This window comes from Acromyrmex echinatior, chromosome 5 (genome assembly GCF_024713525.1).
Source record: "Acromyrmex echinatior isolate Ae372 chromosome 5, ASM2471352v2, whole genome shotgun sequence".
In the NCBI taxonomy this organism is placed as follows: Eukaryota; Metazoa; Arthropoda; class Insecta; order Hymenoptera; family Formicidae; genus Acromyrmex; species Acromyrmex echinatior.
The window spans coordinates 5,513,253-5,535,923 of record NC_141856.1 but is presented as its reverse complement, the minus strand read 5'-3'; the positions used below and the strand labels follow the sequence as shown (position 1 = coordinate 5,535,923).

General features: G+C 30.3%; 1 protein-coding gene and 1 pseudogene across 6 annotated transcripts in view; one reads left to right on the top strand and one right to left on the bottom strand.

The window, feature by feature from the left end:
- The window catches only part of mura (ring finger protein murashka), an 83,714-nt gene that overhangs the window by 10,187 nt on the left and 50,856 nt on the right, over positions 1–22,671 (bottom strand). For 4 of the 5 annotated variants that reach the window (XM_011068047.2, XM_087406653.1, XM_011068049.2 and 1 more), the window contains exon 2: positions 8,100–8,718. The exons of the other annotated variant lie outside the window; for it this stretch is intronic. In XM_011068047.2, the coding sequence (XP_011066349.1) occupies positions 8,100–8,359 (260 nt within the window). In that variant the 5' untranslated portion in view covers positions 8,360–8,718. The remainder of the gene's footprint in view (positions 1–8,099; positions 8,719–22,671) is intronic. 5 annotated transcript variants of the gene reach the window in all.
- Positions 16,365–21,850, top strand: LOC147909736 (chymotrypsin inhibitor pseudogene; annotated as a pseudogene). The gene is made up of 2 exons (XR_015545200.1): positions 16,365–16,484; positions 16,630–21,850. The product of XR_015545200.1 is annotated as a chymotrypsin inhibitor pseudogene (transcript).

Here is a 22,671-nt window from a genome sequence, read left to right as displayed (position 1 = left end):
TGTCGTATTTTATGTACTAGTGTATTTTATTTCAAAGCTGGAAAATAAATAAAAAATTACAGATTTCCTTATCTATTTTTATCTCAATATGATGACCAACGCAAGTAAAATCCAGCATCACCTTAAGGAGATTCTAAAGCCGTCTGTATTACTGACTAAACCATATAATTTTTATATAACAATTACTTTTTACTCTTTTATATATTCGAAAATTCTTTTCCAGGATCAAAGTATACGAATTAATACATATATTTTATAAAGTGGTTTATGCCAAGAACGAAAATTAAAAAATTGAAATCTTCCTTAGTCCAATTATTTCTTAGTCCAATATGGCGTTCTAGAGCTGTCACATGACAACATTTGCTTCGTATAAAAACTGCAATCTGTATTTACGAAATAGTAGTCCACAGACTAATAGTTCGCACGAAGAAACAACGTGGAATTCTTAGGATTAGATGTGTAATTAAAAATTATACGAAAATTTATTGTGTATGTGTACGTGAAATATTGATGTACTACATTCTGTATGTAGTGATATATCAGTGACACATAAATCTGTGTGTAAGTGTCCTACTTACACTATGACTATCGTCTTTAGAATCCCCAAATCTTTTAGGTTTTTAAAAATATTTGACAGCATCATTAGTCAAAGTTACGATTATCAAAAAATAAGCAAAATTTACAAAAATTTCGGCTTTTAATTATAATAACGGAGTTTTCGATTTATTTTGAATTTCCTCAATTAAAATCGAACCAAAATATTCATCTTTTCGAATTAAATGTTATGAAATACATAAAATAAAAACAAACACAAGAATTGCTTATGCAAACTTTCGTTATTGGATTTTCCAAATTTAATTTAACGTTATACATTACATAAAATTAAAAATTATTTATTACTTCGTCTGAAATCATCTCCAAGGAGTTACTATCAACCTCAAACTCTGTTATGAAAATCAAAGAACATTCTACGCGAGAGATCTAACTATCAAAAATCCTAATTAAACGTTCGAAGTCTCCAAGGTTGTGAGATTTACACGTGTTCAGCACGAGTATAATAGTTGTCTTTACAAGTGAAATTCAACGATGTTACATATACAGAACGAAAATAAGAGCGATATGAGGGAAAGAGAGAGAAAAGGAAAATCGATAAACCGATTTAAATTAAGGTAGACGCCGATAAATGAGAAATGGGCGTCGCGAGCTCGAACCGAACGTAGAAAAGGGTGCGAGATCACGGAAATAAAGGGTGTCTCGCGGGCACGTCATCGCGGCGCAAGCTTCTTGATTATTGTTCATTAGAGAGGACCGTCCTCAATGTCGGATTCTCTGAAAATTAAATACACACGAATACGGCCGATCTCCTGGTCCCGAATGCGTTGTTTATTTTTATATTCGTTGTACACAATATATAAAAATACTTTTAACGAGCTGGGTATTTTCTTCCAGAGTTTACGGGCTATTGTCGTGTCGTGATTCATTGCTAAAGCCACACAATGTATAAAAATATATTTAAATATTATGTATGATACTCACAAAAAAATAGACGCACGTCTCGACATTAGAATTGTTTTCTCAATAACAGTGATAGATACCCATAAAACCCAAGATAATAGCTCTTTTGTTTAGATATATGTGTTGTTCTTTCATCAGAGTATATTTAAATATATTCGTTTACACCATATGTGTGTGTGTGTGTGTGTGTGTGTGTGTGTGTGTGTGTGTGTGTGTGTGTGTGTGTCATACATATGTATTATATATTGTATACATAGAGTGTCCCAAAATTCCCATTTCCTATTAAAAATATATTCTTAAGGTAATTTTGAGATGAAAATCCTAATACAAAAATGTCGAGATTATAGTTTTGAATCTTATAATTGGTTAAGATAGTGTATAACTCAATAACTATTATAGCCTTGATATTTTCGTATTAGGATTTTCATCTTAGAATGTGCAAAAGAATTCGAAAATAATAATAGAAGCTATAAAAGTAAAATGGTTTTTTACTTATAAGCATTTAAAGTTAGCTCATAATCACTTAAAAAAATTATTGTAGTCTCGACATTTTCGTATTAGGATATTAATGAGGTAATTTTCATCTCAAAATTACTTCAAGAATACGTTTTTAAGAGGAAATGCGGTGGTTTTTGGATACCTTGCAAAAAATTCAATGTAATTTCCATATAAAATTACGAATTTTTTTCAGTATAAATATATGTATATATATATATATATATATATATATATATATATTGTGTATATATAGAGGAAAGGCCCCTATTATGAGATACCGAGTTCATTTTGGGTAAATGCTAGAAGTCTATAGGCAGAATTTAATAAAATAATAGATCTATTTTGAAAGGAAACAAATTTAACAAATTTTAAGATAACGTTATATAAAATTTAATTCAAATTCCTCTTTTTTTAAATTAAAGAAATATAAAAAGTGAGCAAAGACAAAAAATTGTGCTCCTAATATGAGATGCTCCGAGAAATCGATAGTAAAACGTAAAGTATATCAGTATTGCAATTAAAAAACTTTATTTAATGTTTCTAAAATACAAACAAACACAGCCAGCGTGCAAAAAATGAGCATGCGATAGATTGTGCCCAGAACTCGTCTTAGGTAGTTAGAATTAAGTGTCGTAGAAATAGACACTTGACATTCATTCCGGTTGTCTTTTTTATTATTGTACAATACATTTATACTTTAGCAACGATTTTCACTATGACATAGGAACATGAGTTATTTCATATTAGAAATACCCTGAGTATCTCATATTATGCCTTATGATTTTACGATCGTCAAATCTAACTTCTGTAATTAAACAATTCAACATATCTCGTATTTTTCTATTAGTACGACCTTACTCTATCACTACATGAAGAATTTATTGCCAAATATTTTTATTCATTAAATAATAAACAAGATTTAAAGATCTCAATCATCTCTCTCATCTCAATAAAACTTGAAGACATCCAAATTCTAAAATCTTTTTTTACAATGACTACATGATCTAATAATGAATTTTCTACTAAAATTCTTTATTAAGAAAGATAATAAAATGAATACATAATATCAATGAAAATATAATTTAATTAGTTGCAATAAACTATACATAAGAACAAAAATAGAAATATAATTTTGATGGAACTATAATTGATGATCCAGATAATAAACTATCAAAAATTTTTTTATAATAATAAAATACAAGTAAAATTCCAAAGAATACATTTACTATATGGATCATCAATTATATATATCTGGATCAATTGTATATATTCATTGAAATTCCATTTCTATTTTTGTTCTTATTATATATATAGTTTATTATATATATATTTTATTATATATATAGTTATGTACTCATTTTATTATCTTAAAAAATTTTTATTATCAAATTGAGGCATTTAATTCGAGGATGTCAAGATCACAAAGCGATATATTTTAAAACTTGTAAAAGAATTTTTTCTATCCTAAAAATGTCCAGTAAATTGCAAGTAAAGCCCTTGTAAAGGAGATCCTGGAAAAATTCCAATTGGATCTTGTTCTGAATGAACGGACCTACGATTTGAAGGGAGATACGGATCTATGATTTGAACATTGCTAAAATTTACTTTGAACTCAAAATTTGATCATTTTCCCACATTAATTAGGCTGTATTTCTTAAGGTATATGTCGTAGAACTAAATAAATTATTGCATCATGTTCACAAAAAAAATATAGTATTATAAAATCTGGATCAAACCATTTTCAACGCATCAAATATATCAAGGAAAATCGAAAATTTGATTTAAAAATTGTCCACTAATGATCTCTAAATCTTAATATTTTTGATAAAAATTTAGAAATATTTTTAGCATGAAATGGAAGCTATTAAGTCAAAAGGCCAAATAGAAAAAAATTTTTTTTCCTTAACAGAATATACATTTATTTATTAATGTACGTTTACATATATACATATATGTACGGCATGTTTGTTAAGCATTTCCCCCCTAGCATTTCCTCCCTTCCCCCAAAAAATCAAGATGGCACCTATTATATATTGGCCTAATTAAGTGCTTTTTATGTGCTAATTATGTACTGTAATGCCAATTTTTGTGCTCGAATGGTTTAGCAGGAAATCGCGATTGAATGTGGGGGCACTTAACGTTCAGTTAGCACCTCCTTCATTAAATTACATACAAAATAAAAAAAATTAGTGCAGCAAAATTATGTATCCTTTATGTGCTTTCAAAATAACAAATCAAAATTAATGTAACCGTAATGATTTAAAAGATATATGCCAATAAAATTGTATACATATAACATCGGTACAAGAGTAAAGTACCAGTTACAATACCGACAGCGAATTAATTGTAGGCTTAAAATATTCCTCTATATTATTTATGCTCTTAAAATATGCACAATGAGATTTTGGTGCTCCCCTCTTTGACCGGACAATTACCCCCGAAGAATAATAGAAGAATATTTTAAGTCTGCAATCAATTCGTTATCTTCATTTTATAACTGGCACTTTACTCTTGTAAGGAGACAATTGAGGGTGGTCACTTTGGGGGTGACTTTTCGATCAAAGAGGATGAGTACCAAAATCTCGTTGTGCATATTTTGAAAGCACATGAATAGAGTAACAATTTGAGCCCATAACCAATTCGATATCTGCATTTTAACTGGCACTTTACTCTTGTAGGGAGGCGATGGATGGTCACTTTAGGGGTGATTTTCTGGTCAAAGGGGATAAGCACTAAAATCTCATTGTGCATATTTCGAGAACACATAAACAGAAGAATATTTTAAAGTCTGCAACCAATTCCATTTTAACTGGCACTTTATTCTAGTGGAGAGGAGATTCTGGTGAAAACATTTCGTTGAAATTTCATATTTTGAAATATTTCAGTGAAATTGCTGAAAATTTGCTGAAATTTCACTGAAAATAAATTTTTCAACTAACATACTGAAAAATCGTTGAAATTGAACTGAAATTATTGAAACTTCCCTGAAATTTTGTTAAAATTTCTCTGAAATTTTTGCTGAAATTTTGCTAAAAATGAATTTTTCTATAAATCGCTAAAATTAAACTGAAATTTTTCTACCAGGATGATCATTTTGGGGTGATTTTCCGGTTAAAGGATGAGCACCAAAATCTTGTCATGCATATTTCGAAAATGCAAAAGTAGGGGAACAATTTGAGCCTACAAACAATTCGCTATCTGTATTGTAACTGGTACTTTACTCTTGTACCAATGTTATATGTATCAAACTTTATTGGCATATATCTTTTAAATCGTCATTACATTAATTTTGATTTGTTATGTTGAAAGCACATGAAGAGCACATAATTTTGCTATATTAATTTTTTGTATGTAATTTAATGAAGGAGGTGTTAACTTAATGTTAAACTAGCACCCCCACATTCAATCGCGATTTTCTGCTAAACAGTTCGAGTCAGTTTGCCAACAAAAATTGATTAGAGTACACAATCAGCACATAAAAAGCACTTAATTCTGACATAGGTGTCATCTTAATTTTTTGTGGGGGAGAGTGCTTACCAGACATATGTACAGCCAGTTACAGAAAAGTTGCAACACTTTTTTTCCGATAGATTTCGAAACTCAACCTTACTAGAGCGGTTGAATATAAATGATTAGATAAGTAAAAACCAATCACTCGGAGAGCAAGCTGCATTCCGAAATCCATCGAAAAAGTGTTGCAACCTGTAACCGGCTTACATATATATATACATATACGTACATATGTGTATATAATATATTAATATGTTATTTATATTATTAATATATTATAATATTATATACTATGTGGATAGTTGAAAAGTTTGATAAAAAACAAGTAAAACGCATTTTTTTAAATTAATTTTACTTTTTAACATAGTCTCCTTTGAGAGTTATACTTGATACCCATGAATTTCATCTAACTCGGCTTTTATTTGCACGTTAACTTCTTCAAATGACACTGTTTTATGACAGCACTTTTTTTCCATTGTTATACAACCATTGCAAAAATAATTTCATTCAAACTTTAAACCTAATTGATAAAATTGAAAAATACAGACAATAGTGACAATAACAAATTTCAACCTAATCAAAAACCGTATATACAATACTAGAATACATGGTTAAAATTTGTTATTCCTATTGCCTGTGCTTTCAATTGTATCTCCGACTTTAACTACGCGTTACATCCGATAAATGTTAAAAATGATTATACTTATCTACTAGCAGTGACGTCATCTCGCAGTAATTTACCCAACTTTTCAAACTACCTATGTATATTAATATATAATATGTTATACATATATATGTATTATAGCTATACATACATATATATTTCGTACGACACTTTTGCTAAGCCATGTACTAAGTTCGTGACGTTTAATACACAAATGTACAAATGCACGGTGAATAATGGAAACGTGGCACGAGAATTTTTGCCGCGCGGGAAAAGGAAAAAAAAAGCTCAATCCATCCCGTAATGAAACGCGTGTCGGCTTTTGAGCGATCTGATAGAGATCGAGAGCGTTTTTCCAGGCGCATTGAACGAACGGAATTCTATTTACTCCGGACTTTCTACAACTGGTAGAAAGTTCGTGAAAATTGTACAGGGCGTCCCAAATTCATATTCTTCATCGCCACAGAATTCTTCCGTCTATGTAACGTAATAACTTTCCTATTAAAGATATTAAAGAGTATACAAAAGTGGCTTTTTGTTACTAGCGATTTGTAATTTACCTTTATGAAATAAACTTAAAAAGTATAAATTATAAAATTAAAAAGTCTCTTTTATCATTTAATGTCAAGTTAACGAAACTTTTATTCAACTTCTAGAGATAAAGTTTTCTAAAGAAGTTTTGCAAAAATCTATGTTAAATAAATTTTTAAAAACTATTAATACCGACATTATTAATAAGCATAATAAAAAAATAATTATCTGTGACGTTATGCTGATTAAATGAACAAAAGTATACATAAAGTACATGTCAATATATTGATAAATTTACAAATATTTTCGTGATAAATTAATTATATTTTCAAAAGTAAATTTTTGCAGAGCAAAATAAATTTTCATTAAAATGGAAGTGTCCATCCACTATTCTGTTAGGTTTTTCATTTAAAATGATTTAAGAATCAATATATAATAGTAATCTAATCCAAGCTTCAGGTACTTCATACACAATTTTCTAATGAGGGTTGCCGTGCAAAAATTCTTCATCACGAAACGATCTTATCATGGAACACACGCATATGTTCATCCTAAATCGCGTGGAAGGCACTCAGTCGAGCGAATGTGGATATTTCTGATGACGATCGTAACGTAAATCCATTTAAAAATAATAACACATATTTATAAAAATAATACACATTTATAAAAAAAGAGCAAAAAAATTATTTCATATAACTTTCTTAGTTTTCCATTATTTCTCTACATTATATACCCAAACTTCTTTTTTCCTTTGCACATTGAAATTAAATATTTGTCAGATTTCGAGTTAGCTTGGTTTTAACGATTTTTCATTCATTGATTTTAACTTTATGAAAAAAGTAGTAAGTATAAGAGGAAGTAAGAGGAACTTGACACAATTTTTTCATTAAATTTTTTACAACTTTTTGGAATTTAATGATAAATGCGCTTGAGTAAGAGTAACATATGCATTTTATAATACGTAGATATTTAAGGATTAACCTTAAGTTGCTAATAGTTACTCCAAAGCACAACTCTTGTAAAGTATTTAATAATATTAATAATATAGAGAAATAAAATTTTTTGTCTTTTAGTAATAAATGTTATCATTCCTTTTTCAGTGAGAATAATGAATCTTATCAAAATAAAAAAAAACTATTGGACACATACGTAAGATTTAAAAAAGACATATCAAAAGAAATATTACTCCCATCGTTATAAAGCGTTTTATCACGACAAAAGCATCTCCGCGAGAAAAAAAATTAGATTTACCGACAACTCTACAGAAACGTTCTTGTCACAGTACTATTGCCGAGTCCCTGTCTTCTCGAATCATGAACGTACTTGGAACGTTGCAAAAATTCGCGTATATTCGCGCAATTGCACGGGTTCGTTAATATACCCATTGTGATATCGTGGCGGGCACTGCCGGTACGGGTATTCCTTGCTGCCGGCGGCGAATTGCTGCTGCTGCTGCTGCTGTTGCTGCTGTTGAGGTTGGTGCTGCTGATGCAGACTATGGGGATGCCATCCGCCGTTTCGGGGATGAGACGACGTAGGGGTGCGCACGTGCGGTCCCGACGGGGCGCCATTGGCCACCACAGCTCTGTAACGTCCCTGCATGCCCAAGCCACGGTGCTGATGATTCCCGGGGCCATTCATTCTCTGTCTGTCCTTTTCTTTCGCTCGTCTATGTCTTCCTCTCCCTCTCTTTCTCTCTCTTTGTCTTCACCCTGTCCTTTTTGTCACTTGCTCTTTCGTCTATCGATGTTCCCTTTCCCCTTCTCTTTCTCCTTCTCCTTCTCTTCACCGTTGCTGTTGCCGTCGTTGTCGTCTTCGTCCTCGTCCTCCTCCTCGTCCTTGTCTTCGTCCTCGTACTCGTCCTCGTCGTCCTTACGCTTGACACGAGGAGGTTGCTTCTCGGTGTGCGCACGTGACGTTGGGCGCAGCCAAGCCGGCTGGTCTTCTCGCCTCTCTCACAAGATCACTGGCTGAACCGATCGATGTGCACCGAGAAGAACCTGGCGAGGGTATTTAAATGTTACCTGGTTGGAGAGGATCCTGAACGGATGTGACAGATCTCTCTTTCTCTTTTCTCTCTCTGTCTCTCTAAACCCTCCCCGCGATTTGACATTTCGAAACGTGAAACGAACGCGTCAAGGGAACGTCCGAGCTATTGTACCGATATTGCTCCCCGCGATACTTTGATATTTTTCACCATGGAAACTCATTCGATCGTGTTTATTTCCTGAACAGAGCCGTTTATAATTCTATGATTAATTCCTGACAGAGATCTCCTCATGGTGGAAGAAGTTTCTTCCATGGTGGTTCTTCCACCATGATTTCTTCCACCATGAATCTCCTTGTGTTTCAGCTTCGACTTCAACAAGAATTAAATCATTCCATAAGCATCGTGATAACTTTTTACATATCCGTGTCAAATAATCAATCGAGCTACCATATAAGAAAGAAATATTATATATATATATATATATATATGCAGAGAAAAACATCTTGTGATAAGTTGCGCTTATCTGAAAGCATTATCGAGAAGAAATACACTTCATTCATCTAAAAACAAGACGATTTCAAATAGGTCGATTTTAAATATCGATCAAAAAGTAAATGACTTGTACATACAACTAACAACCAAAAATTGAATGCCTTCCTGATGTCGTTTATACATGCTATGCCCGTAATTTACGAATGACCTTTTCATCGCGCTAAATATTACTTTAATCATCTCTGCTAAATTCTTAATTTTTCCTCGTTCGTCCTTAGCTCGCTTCGCGTCGCGGCCACAGCGTTGTTAAAATATGTATGTCTCATATGCGATATCGCGTATTCCTGGTAACTATATTATCTATCTAAATGCAAAGTTAGTCCGATGTGTATTTCTCAAGAGTTTAATAATCTCATGGAAATTCACTATACTCGTATGTTCGTTTTAAATATAAAGATCAATCATTTTAAATAAAAGTTGGTATTGCCCTTAATATTATAACGCATAAAATATTGATGGAAAATTATTTTGTACACGATTATTAAAATTATATAACGATATTGTATTATACATGAAAGTGTTACGGTAAATAGTTCCGATTATAAGCAATAAAGTGTCATATGTGAACAGATATTATTCCGGTAGATATTTTATTCGAAAAATAACACTTCGCTATTATGAGATCATATATTTTTACCAACACTGGGGTATCGTAATATAAAGTACTTATGAAAAGGTGCGACTACGTACTACATGTAAATTACATTCAACAAGCCGAATGAGACGTTAGCAAAGTCACGTAATGCGAATATTTATTAATTTTACGCTAATTTCCGGAAATGTCGCGCGCAGATTCTTTTTCGATTAACGACTGCTTTATATAATAACATGATTTTTTTTTCAAAGACAAACAGATAACAATGTTCTTTGCAGATAATATCGGTATTTTGTGGGCCACGCAGGAAAGAAAGCCTGAAAATTCATGAAATCCGAACAGCATGTAGAGCACGACTTTTCGTGAGACAATTTTTAAACGATATTGTTATTTTAAATAAACGCAGAACTTGTAATTTAATTTTATTGGATATCTCGAAAAGATATCTCGAAAAGAATTGATCGTCTATAAATTTTATCTTCAGTATATAATATAGAGAATTTATCGCCATTACTCACAATTAGATATAGATGTTGTATTATAAATGAAATATGATTTTTCATTAGTATACTCCAAATAAGTAACGCGTTTAATCAATGGAATCGAATAAAAGAAAATTAAAATTAGCGATCAGAAGCAATAAAGGTTGTTTTTTATGAGATCACGAATTATGAGTGAGTTTTAATTTGTCCATAAATACACTAATTATCTACTATTCCTAAAATGTCATAAAAATATTTAATTTGTCATTATCTGCAATTTTGTGAATATTCATAATATTTTAAAACTATTCACCAATTAATTAAACGACAGTGAATTCTTAAAACTTAAGATCGAATCGAGTTAAGAATCAAGACTAAAATGGAACACAGATGCCTTTTTTATCATTATAAATTACTACAATGATCATAATATATCAGCTGTTAGAACAATGATGTGAAAGGCTTCCGTATTACAGTCCCTCGCATGTTTCGACACGATTTCATGTTCTCGAGGGTTTCCTTTGTAAAACGTAGCAATATCGACAATTACAGAGAAAGCAATTATAGAGAATTAACGAATTTTATTCTGTGAATTAACGAACATTCAAATAAGCGCTCCTTTTCAACAGCTGACCAACACGCAGGGCGCATATCAGAACGTCCAAGTTCTAGGCAGAGGCAGGTAAGAGAAGGAAAAATCGTACACATACGCTGCCCTCATCGATCGCGATGTTTACATAATGAATCGAGGTACAATCAGTCGTTAATGCAACAAGAGAGAGATACTTACAAATAATGCATACAGTAGCGCCGATAGGTCGAAGCGCAGGGGAAAACAAATGGAAGGAAGGTTTCCATCATTCGTAAAGATGCAAGCGACATTTATTGTTACTTGGACTATATAAACATTAACTATAATCTACGTAAGCGAGAGGAATAGACAGCTCCGTGCAGCGAGAGACAATTATGTGTAATGGAAAAAAACATATACGTACGTATACACAAGGATGCATTTTAGGATTAACGTAATGGTGCGAGTGAGAAGAGCGACGGCATCGAAAAAAATGGAGGATAAACGAGTTGCCTAGCTGGAAATACATTCGATTCAAATACCAGATGTATATTTGATTCTTCATAATTTTCGCAAGTACGAAGTAAATACTTTAAGAACGTGAATACAAAATAAAATGACGTAAAGTGTATTAAAGTCCGGTAATTTAAGAATTGTAATTGACAGCGATGCTACATCTTACGTTTTGATAATACGTTGATAACTTATTATCGAGCCGCCATCGTTTTCCACATTAATCCTTAGCATATATTGCGGTCGATTTCATCGCCCGAAAAATCAGTGTGTCATAGCAGTTCAGGTTTGAATAAATAATGAGAATCGTCGATATATAACCGCACAATGACCTATTTCATCTATTCGCCTTTTTTTGTAACGTCTTATTATAGTGTAGCACACATATGTGTCATTATATTGCATAATATATGTATATAATCTCTCTCGAATAGTAACATTTTATAGTGTACAATGTATGAAATATTATAGCAATCTCACAATTCTTTCGTACATATAAATTGCGAGAATATACTGTAATAAATATACACTGTAATAATATAACATTTAAATAAAGATTTGGCAACAATTGCATTTTCTTGTACAATATTCGAGAGATATCCATAATAATTAAAAGTAAAATTAAGAATAGATTTATCAACACTATGCAGATAATTAAAATAAATTTCTCTATAATTCATAATATCTGACAGCAAATCCGACTTTTAATTTATTTGTTAGTATTCTTCAGAAATAAATTATATAATATTATATTCTCCATGTTTTCTTGTTATCTTATATAATTATTATTTAATTTCTCAAATGATGTAAGTATCTGTTATACAAGCACATGTTTAAAAAATATTTTTATTTTCAAAATATTATTAAACTTTAATATTTCTTAAAATATATGCAATGTAATAATAACTGTTATTATAATCATATATTTATAAGAAAAACTACTAATACCGAAAATATTTAAATAAATCGGAATATACAATTATAAGTAATAAGTATGTATGAGCTATAATATTCATCAGATACATAAGTGTATATTCCCAACAATATATATTTTTAAAATAATAAAATAAAATTCTAAAAAAAGTAAATACATCTTATCTTATTATATATGTATATCCCTAAAATTTTCCTTTTAATGTTTGTAATGTTTTGATATTTGTAATGTTCATAAGCATAAATACGTGTTAAGTGTCCGATGATTATTCAAAAATACTTTTGAATAATCGTGAAAGAACAAAAAGCTCGTGTAAAAAAACTTTATTCCATATTTTTAACTTATTCTTTCATGTAGAATCATTCATACCAGTCATCATTTATACCAGTTCTAAACACTTGTACATACGATAAATATACAATGTCTCATTTTAATGTTCACACAAATAACATAAAAAAATGTATCTCAGATTTTAATTCATTGATTTTAATTTTTTTTTAATCTATCATTTGAAAACTGAAAAAAAAAAGAATTTTTTAGTTAGAAAGTCTAAAATGTCATAGCACAAAAGATATTTTGCAATAAGTGAAAAGGGATCAGAAAAAGGGAACTATGAAAATCGGGAGGAAGAAATCGGGGGATTAACTCTTTGTGACACTGAGAGTTAATTATTAATATAATTTGTGATGTTATTTCCAGTTTCAGTTTGTTATTGCATTTTAAGTCCTACAAAGTAAACCGACACATAGTTTATAGAAGTAGAGCATGTATTTGTAAATCCACATATAAATATTATTAAATATAGATGAAGATAAATTAATTGAAGATATATTAATTAATAATATTTCTATGTAAATTTTTAAATACATTTCCAGTTACAGTTCATCAAACTGCGCACCGGCCTTGAAAACACAGTCCTAAATTAAAATTAAAACAAAAATAGCATACATTAAATTGATTGCCAATTTTTATAATAAAGATGCTAATAAGCATCTTCAGACACTGCAAAGAGTTTATTATAGATAATATTATCTCAGACAATATTATCTTTGTGAACTTGATTCTTTATCCTCTCGTCTATTAAGAACGTCTTCTCCAATTCGACCACTGAGGCATGTGGTATACTATTTATTTTCATCATTTACAATTCAAAAATTTGTCATCTAAATAATAAATTCGATGGAACGATAGAAGAACAACATATATAGATACGCTTGGCTAAAACAATATCATCCCTTGAGGGATAATTTAAACGAATATTATATACGATGTTCTGTTTACGTTATTTGACGAGGTGAAGATTCCTTTCAGGATCCTTTCTCAGTTCGCCGCTGCTTTTTGTGAACCTTTTTGGGTTCGAGAACCACCGCGACATGGCCAGCCCCTCCTCGGCAGGTCCGAGGAAACGATTAAGTGAACCGGAATATCCAGGACCCGTTGCATTCGGGCCTTCTCTCCACTTTTATACGGACCCATGTTCGAGGGAAAAATGTCTACAGGCCCGATGATAACCATAAGTTTGTCGTGTATTTTTAGGCAAGTCTTTTCATGCTGTAATTCGTTTGATGTTGACAACATGATAAAGCAAGTCGATAAGGAAAAGAGATGAAGAATTTGATATTTAATTATCTTCGAACAAAATACAATACTCGAGTGAGAGATATCGCGAAACAATGGCGATATATATGTACATAGATAGAAGGCAACGAATTTTTTCATTTATTTTACTATTTCATATTTTTAATATCGTCTTTCTTCGCGTTGTGTCGGGACTATTGATTGTGTTCGAAGAACTATTTCTCGATGAAAATACAATGTAAACGTATAGTATGGAATTATGCAACGCAATCATTCCTTTACATTACTAAAGAAGTTACAGTACTAAAGAAAAAACTGTAAAAAAATGTACGAAAATTGTATATGCGAGAAACTCAACGGTGAAAATAAGTTGCTCGAATCGTTGAAGAATGAAATCAGAAATGAAAATAATATTCCGAGAGATTGTTCACAAGATCCAACTATAATATTAACTGGAAGCACACTCTCGCACATTTTGAGATGTTCAAATCGCTGCCTCTATCTCTGCACGAAATCGATTCTCTTCTATGCGTGATAAATATACACGATAAATGTACACGACGCCGTGTCGTCGTGAACAAAAACTTGTCACTATTCCATGTATAATATGATATATTTGTCACATGACAAAGAAATTATTAAGAAGACGAAGATTGTTGGAGAAAGTTGGGTTATTCGACTTTGTGAAGAATTATCAATATTCGTAATACATCTTTCGTAATATATCTTTTATAATATAACAGCCAATATAGTTCTGTGTTTTCATCTCCAAATACGATAACATCCGTCGGTACGTTTGTCGTCGAGCAAATTCGCTTATTTACAATATTCTTAAGAGTGTGTATTATACATATTTTTTTAAAAATTATGGATTATTCAAGATCATATTTAAAAATATAATACAAAAAAATTTGACGATATAATGATATAAAACGCAAATCTAGTTGGACAAAACTAAAAACCAATACTTTTAAATAAATAAAACAACATATAATAAAATATTTATACTTGTATAAATTACCTTTAATAAAGCTGATAAAATATTTTAGCGTTGTCATAACAACATTCATAGTAATAGTTTCTCATAATAACTAATAATAAAAAATTATATGTATTTTACATAATTGTAAAAAAATATATTTCAATTAAATTGTAGATAGCATTTTTATATTTATTTTAAAAATTAAATTACTTTCAGTTAATGTTAAATGTCTTATTTTAATTCGAAGAAATTTAATAAGAAGATACTAAGTACTTTTATTTTGTAATTAGCATATATTATTGAGTAGAAAAAGCTTCAACTGAAGAAATTATATCATCATTATAATTTTTGTAGGATATATTTTAAGTATCATAAAAATGTGTTAGTTTTGCAACTTTTTGCAAATATTTTATCTTCTATCATGGTAGATTTCATTAAGTGTGTAAATAATACTGAAAAATGATCGGAATTATTTTTTCATGAAAGCAAAACTTATTATTTGTTTAAGTTGGCCAAAACAGAGAAATCTTATTCGTAATACAAAGTGTCTATAAAGTTTGTGTCCCAGCTACATGTATTTCGGAAATAGTTCGAAATTATGAAATTTTTTAAAAAATTTAAATTCAAAATTAGTGATTACAAAAATTATTAACATAATTTCATTATCTTTTAAAAATTGGAATTTTATTTAGCTAGATTTGCATTTTCTACTGCGCAGCGATTTAGAAGTTGGAACAAAAATTATTTCAATAAATAGTATTTTTTCATCTCTGTGTTCTAATGAAAATCTATGGAAATATATAAAATAATGACAAAAAAATTCAATTTTTTTATATAAGTACTTTAAATATCCAAGATATAATTTGTGTAAAATTTTATTGTAATGTAGAGATTACTTGTTTTTATTATTTATTTATGGAACAACTACTCTGCATCGCAATGAAATTTTGCATAAATCAATCTAAATATTTCAAAAGTATTTATACAAAAATTTAAGTTCTCATATTATGATTACAACTACGCATGTTGAAATTCTGAGGAATGTTATTAATGGTAATGCAACGTAGTTTTTATGTAATGTTATATGTATGCGTAACATCATGAACATCTGTGCTGACGCAATAGGGTTAGAGAGAGATAATACATATTATTTTTTTAAATAAACTGCTGACAAGGTCTGCTGATAAACAGGTGGGTATAAAAGCATAGCATGTTTCATATTTCGGTATCAGTCGATGAAATAAAGAATTATTAACCATGTCTCGCGCTAGTTTCGTATTGTTTGTAATGATTGGAGTGCTTTGCAATAAGTTTTTACGTGAATTCATTAAGTTTTCTCGGTCTACGACTAATTCGATCTTTCATAAACAATTATTGTATATTTTAATTCCCTTTTTTAATTACATAATAACTTTAATATCATAATTGAACTTGATATAATTTTTGTAACATTGTACAAGCACAGGCACGACTATTGCAAAAAGGTGCCAGAGAAATGCAGAGTGGAACACTTGTGGATTGACATGTCCACCATCTTGTAACACGCTGCCTAATCAAGCCTGCAAATTAGTATATATTATTTAATTTGCTAAATACGCTAATTCCATTGAAAGTTTCATACTTCTTTTCAAGCGATTAACTGTAGAACATTAGCCTAATCATATATGTATATTATAATAAATTTCGATATTTTACAATATTATTCTTTTTTCAGCAATGCGTGATAGGATGCCAATGTAAAAATGGATATTTGTTGAATTCTTTAGGAGAATGTGTGCTCCCTTCAGAATGTTAGAAATTAATTGTATATGTATTTATTAAAGAGTTGACAACTTTTGTTTAACGTCAACAAGATTTTTACTAAACATTTAAATTAAAAATCATGCTTGTCGATATGCTAACAAGTATTAACATGTATTAGATGTAATATAATATAATTATTATTGCTTATATAATTACTTATATAATTAATGACAAATAATAAATTAAGATTTTATTATTATAAATATTTATCTCTTTATTAATATTAGATATCTATTTTTGTAAATTTAAAATAGTTAAAAATAAAAAATCACAAGATAATGATCTTTCTAAAAATATATAAATAGGAAATAATTAAGTTGTGTATATCCTATGAATTATTTTTACAACAAAAAAAAACAATAAATCCGTTTTTTGAAGATAACTATAAATAATATTATGTAAATGTGTTGTTAAGTAAGTGTAAATAAACTCTGTACCAATCTCGAATAAAATAATTTTTAATAACAACCAATATAAATAAACAATAAAAATATAGTTCAAAATGAAATAGAACGTTATAAACCCAACTTTCATATGTATATAATTTATTTAAAATATAAATATTAACATATTTGTAAAAATGAGTGCAACACATCCTTAAACTCACAACTCGCAATACTTTTGAACACAGCTATTTTTAACCGAGCAATGGTATCGAAAACTAAAAATATGTAAAAAAAAGAAACTTTTAGCTGGATCGATGAAAACATCGACTCGGCTGACAATAACAACACACTTCGAGCTTGAAGTCGAGGCTCTCTTTTCCCTTCCTTGCTTTCTCATTGTAATGTTTATTACTACTCGCGCGCGGATATTCTCTAATTCCCTTTATCGAGTTCATGAAATTTTGAAGCAGCGTGCGCGATATGCATCGAGCGGGTACTGGAAACCAGACAACCGGGCAGGCAGGCACCGTTGCCTCAATATGCGATTCGCAATGGCGATTCGTGCCGGGCGCACGAATATCACTGCGTACTGTATCACCGTATGTAGGTACGTATACAGCGGGGCCAGCGAGAGAGCTGAGAGCGAGGCCTAGCCTCCTGGTGGATGTGGTACGGTGTGTCTGCGCGAGCAGAGAGAAACCCGTTTACCTTTAAACTGCTGCTCTCGCAGCAGCGATGATGGCAGCGACGACGACGGTGATGGTGGCGGGATGGCAGTGGTGCATGGTTCTCTCTTTCTCCATTTCCTCGAGAGATACGGAGCCAGGAAGCGATAAAAGTAAAAATCGAGACGAAGCGAAGCTAAAGGAAAGCTGGCATGAGTTTACATGCGTGTACGCTCCGGATTAGCGTTTAGACTTTAGTTAGATTTTAATGGTGACTGGCCCCACTGATTTTTAAAATGGTACGTATATTGGTGGTCATTGATGACCAATATGTTACAAAATATTTAAAAACTTGTAAAAAAATTAATGCTATATAGTATAAAATTCTGAATGACAAATAGATAACAATTAAAGATTTATTTTTTTTTATTTTTGCATTAGATTGCACTAGAACTTTTCTTCTCACTTTAGCTAAATATCAAATATTTTATTATACTACTCACTTATTTTACTTTAGGTTCCAAAAGTGCACACTAGTTCAGCTATAAGAACAAACCTTATGTAAAAACAAATTAAAAAGTATGCTATTCAACGCAATACCTACGAGGATATTTTATTTAATCACATTACACAATATTTCATCATTATATGCTTACAATGATAAAAATTCTACCATGCGATAAAACGTAAAAAAAAAAAAAAACTTACTGGACAGACAATATGTTAACGTTTGCGACTTGAATTTTATCGTAAGGGTGGAGATAACGCATTTTATGCAGCCTGGATTCGATAAGATGAGGCGCACCATATGCGATGAGCCAGACGAACCAAAGATTTAACGATTTTTCGTTTTATATGGAATACGAAACGTTCTTTGCGTAAAATATTCCACAAAATGGCACTAAAGAGCATTTTGCAAGGGGAAAACCACTCAACTTCGCTTCAAAAATACACACTCAAAATGTACAGCAACGAGAGCGTTTGACAGAGAAAGAAATTGACGAATGCGAGACTGTAGTAAATTTGTAGGAATTAAGCATTTTGTTCAAATGTAATTCCAAGTAACTCTCTTATTCAACTAATATCTTATTCAACTTATAATTGTTTTTATCTTTCATATTTCAGTGATACGTTAATCTAGATCTCGAGAATAATGAAACGTTAAATTTTTTTCAACGAAGACAAAAATCTAAATTACTTCAATCGACGTCATATAATTCTCTACCATATATTCTTTGTTGTTCATATGTTGTTCTCATATTTCATTGTGTGCCACGATCCTGTATACACAGGCTGTGTGCGCGCGCGCGCACTATTTCGAACTATTTCGGTATGGATTCAAGTGTAGCGGCCGTGTATAATATTCTATCGGCTTGAAATCCATCGACTCCTTCGAAATAGCGGCGGTTCGTTCTCGAGCAGCTGCGTTTTCGATTTTCCGGCACACAGCTGGCGTCTCCTTGCCTCGACTCGACTTGCGATCTCAGACTTTCATCGTCCACTCGAGTCCTCGAACCCTCCAGACAAGAACAAAGGTCATTGGTCCCCGGGTCGGAAATCGAGGCCTGGTTGCCGGGGCCTTCTTCAAGAGCATTTCGGCTTTCTCCGAATCCTCCAGGAATCGCCAGGCCGAGAGGGCTCGAAGGAGCTCACTCTCTATCGATCCAAACCGCTTCGTATCACGAAACTGGCTGGCACCTCAGAGAGCGTGAGAGGAAAGGAGATGAGAGAGAGAGAGAGAGAGAGAGAGAGAGAGAGAAGAAAAAGGAGAGAAATACCAATCCTCCTTCCTGAAGGATAGTGATTCAACTACTGATTTCACATTTTTCTCATTGCATTCGTTTTTCTACTTTCTGTCAAACGCATTGAACTTTCTGTCTTTAATTAATGAATTTTATATATATATATTACTGGCAAAATAATCCTTTAATCCTTTTAACGAACAACTATTATATGTTGTACCTGTCCTATATCACAATTATATTTTAGAAATTCAAAGCCATACTTTCTCTCGCTTGCTTTCATAAATTTTGTTTTTCTTCAAATAAAATATTATTGGAAAAAATCAATAAAAACTATTGAAATGAAATATTACTTTAAGCAATAATAGTATTTGCTCTCGCTCAAACAATTCTTTCACAACACAGTGACGCTGCTTTCTTATTCAACTTTTATCAATACTTAAATATAGTAACGCGAGTCATATAGCATTGTTTATTAGCTACATAATTATTATTATTCCACGCAATAAATTCTTTTAATTTACCAAAGTAATCATATTGATATTAAAGAAGCTTAAATCATTATAAAATTTATTAAAAACAGACGAAATAAAAATAAAAAATGTTCAGTTAATTTTATATTTCGCAAAATTAGTCAAAGATCAAGCTAGAATAACATACGCATTTTGTTTGCGTCACGAGTCTCGTTTAAATATTTTATGACTATCTTACGTAATTATTATAAAATAATATATTAATAATTATATGATATAAACTATTATACACTAATTTATCAATATTTTCAGTAATGGAAATCAGTAAATGTTATATTATGATAATATTATGTTTATTGCAGTTAAGATTACGGATCGGAAAATATGAGAACATATATAGATATTAAAATATTCAAGATTCGTTTAACAAGAACGTGGTCCTCTAGCGAATGCATTTTCTTCGCTGTGGAGCCTGCGGTATAACGAGTTTTCGGAAATTATGACCACCTTGTGTGCCATACAAAATATATATTGCAAAAAGAGAACTGTGCCAGTTCGTGTACTTGTTAACTTTCACAGCTGTTATCTTCAATATTCTCGTCGTGATATCGCACAATCAGCACAATTATATACTCATACTAAATATATAATAATTTAAAAAAAAGAGTGAAGAACAGTCGCAATAGTAACATTGCAAATAAATTTATCAGCTATTAAAAATTGAATGTATTTTCAATGACGTTTCCTTTTTAAATAGGCTAATATTATCGATAACATATATTTAATATATTTCATATATATTATTATAAACTTATAATATATTAAATATATTAAATATATTATATTTAATATATTTACGTATATTTATTTACGTATATTTAAAAAGTTTTCAAAAAAAACTTTTCAAATTAATTACAAACTTACAGAATGTTTAAGTTCAACTTTGTGTGTTTTTTTGTCACAATTATCTATAGTGACGTAACACGATGCTCTTGATTTAATTTTTTATAGATACACATATATCAATTATGAACGAATGAAAAAATAAAACTATAAATACTGCAGAATATATCATACTTATTATTACGCAAATCCAGAATATCCGCTTGAAAGTCATTATCGCTTATACGCATTACGAAACTTAGTCATGAATTGTTGCACGTTATGCCAACTAGAAAACTGTTTATTATGTGCGTTAATTATTTTATGCCTCTTTAGAAATATCGATTTCTCAATCCTCACATCTTTCGAAAACGTTTTCATTTGCAATTACAAATAAGAGACTTTTCTAATTGTAAGAAAGACATAATAACCGCTTCAGTATACGGAAGCATCAATAGCTAAATAAAGTGATGCGCAATCCACAGCTCGCCAACTAATTTTGTGAAAATATAATTGTAGAGGAAAGCCTTCTATTATGAGATAGGCGTTTCTGCTAAACTAATAAACGCTATCTATTGGTTCCATCATGAATTTATTGCTTTTGGATTGAAAACTATTTAGTAGAAAATTCATTATTAGATCATGCCTGTAGTCATTGTAAAAAAAGATTTTAGAATTTGAATGTCTTTCAATGAGATGAGTCTTTGAACCTTGTTTTATTATTTAATAAATAAATATTTGGCAATAAAAATTCTTCATATAGTGATAGAGTAAGATCATACTAATAGAAAAATACGGGATATGTTGAATTGTTTAATTACAGAAGTTAGATTTGACGATCGTAAAACCATAAGATAATATGAGATACAGGGTATTTCTAATATAAAATAACTCATGCTCTTATGTCATAGTGAAAATCGTAATCGCTAAAGTATAAATGTTATTGTACAATAATAAAAAGGACTGGAATGAATGTCGAATGCCTATTTGTGCGATACTTGATTTCCAATTACCTGAAGACAAGTTCTGGATATTATCTATCACGTGTTCATTTTTCGTACGCTGGCTGTTTGGATTTTAAAAACAAAGTTTAAAGTTTTTTTAATTGCAATATATTTTGTTTTACTATCGATTTCTCGGAGCATCTCATATTAGGAGTACAATTTTTTGACTTTGTGATTTGCTCACATTTTACATTTCTTTAATTTTCAAAAAAAATGGAATTTGAATTAAATTTTATATAAATTTATCTTAAAGCTTATTAAATTCCCTTTAAAATAATCTAAATATTATTTTTTTAATGCTTATAGATTTCTAGTATTTATTTAAAATAAACTCGGTATCTCATAATAGCGGCTTTTCCTCTATATATTATACAAATTTAAAGTGTATTTGAGATTTCAAATCTTTAAGAACTTATGTTTGAAAATGTAGCTTATATTTCATAAATAAATGAAATTTTTGTATAATATTTGATTTTTATCAATTATCTTGACGTTTTATTTTCTCATTAATGAGATAAAATTCAAAGTTAATCATCCTAATAGTTATTTTTACACGAAGTGTACAGTAAGTAAGAAGTGTAAAAACAATCATGAAAATAAATAACTTGAATAAATAAACATAAAAATATTATCTTAATAATATTTAATACCAATATACATATGTATATATATTTATATTTATATATACATATATATATATATATATATATATATATATATATATATATATAATTTTCTTATTGATATTATGATGAAGTTTTATCTGTTTTATATAATGTAGATATATAATAATACATACAG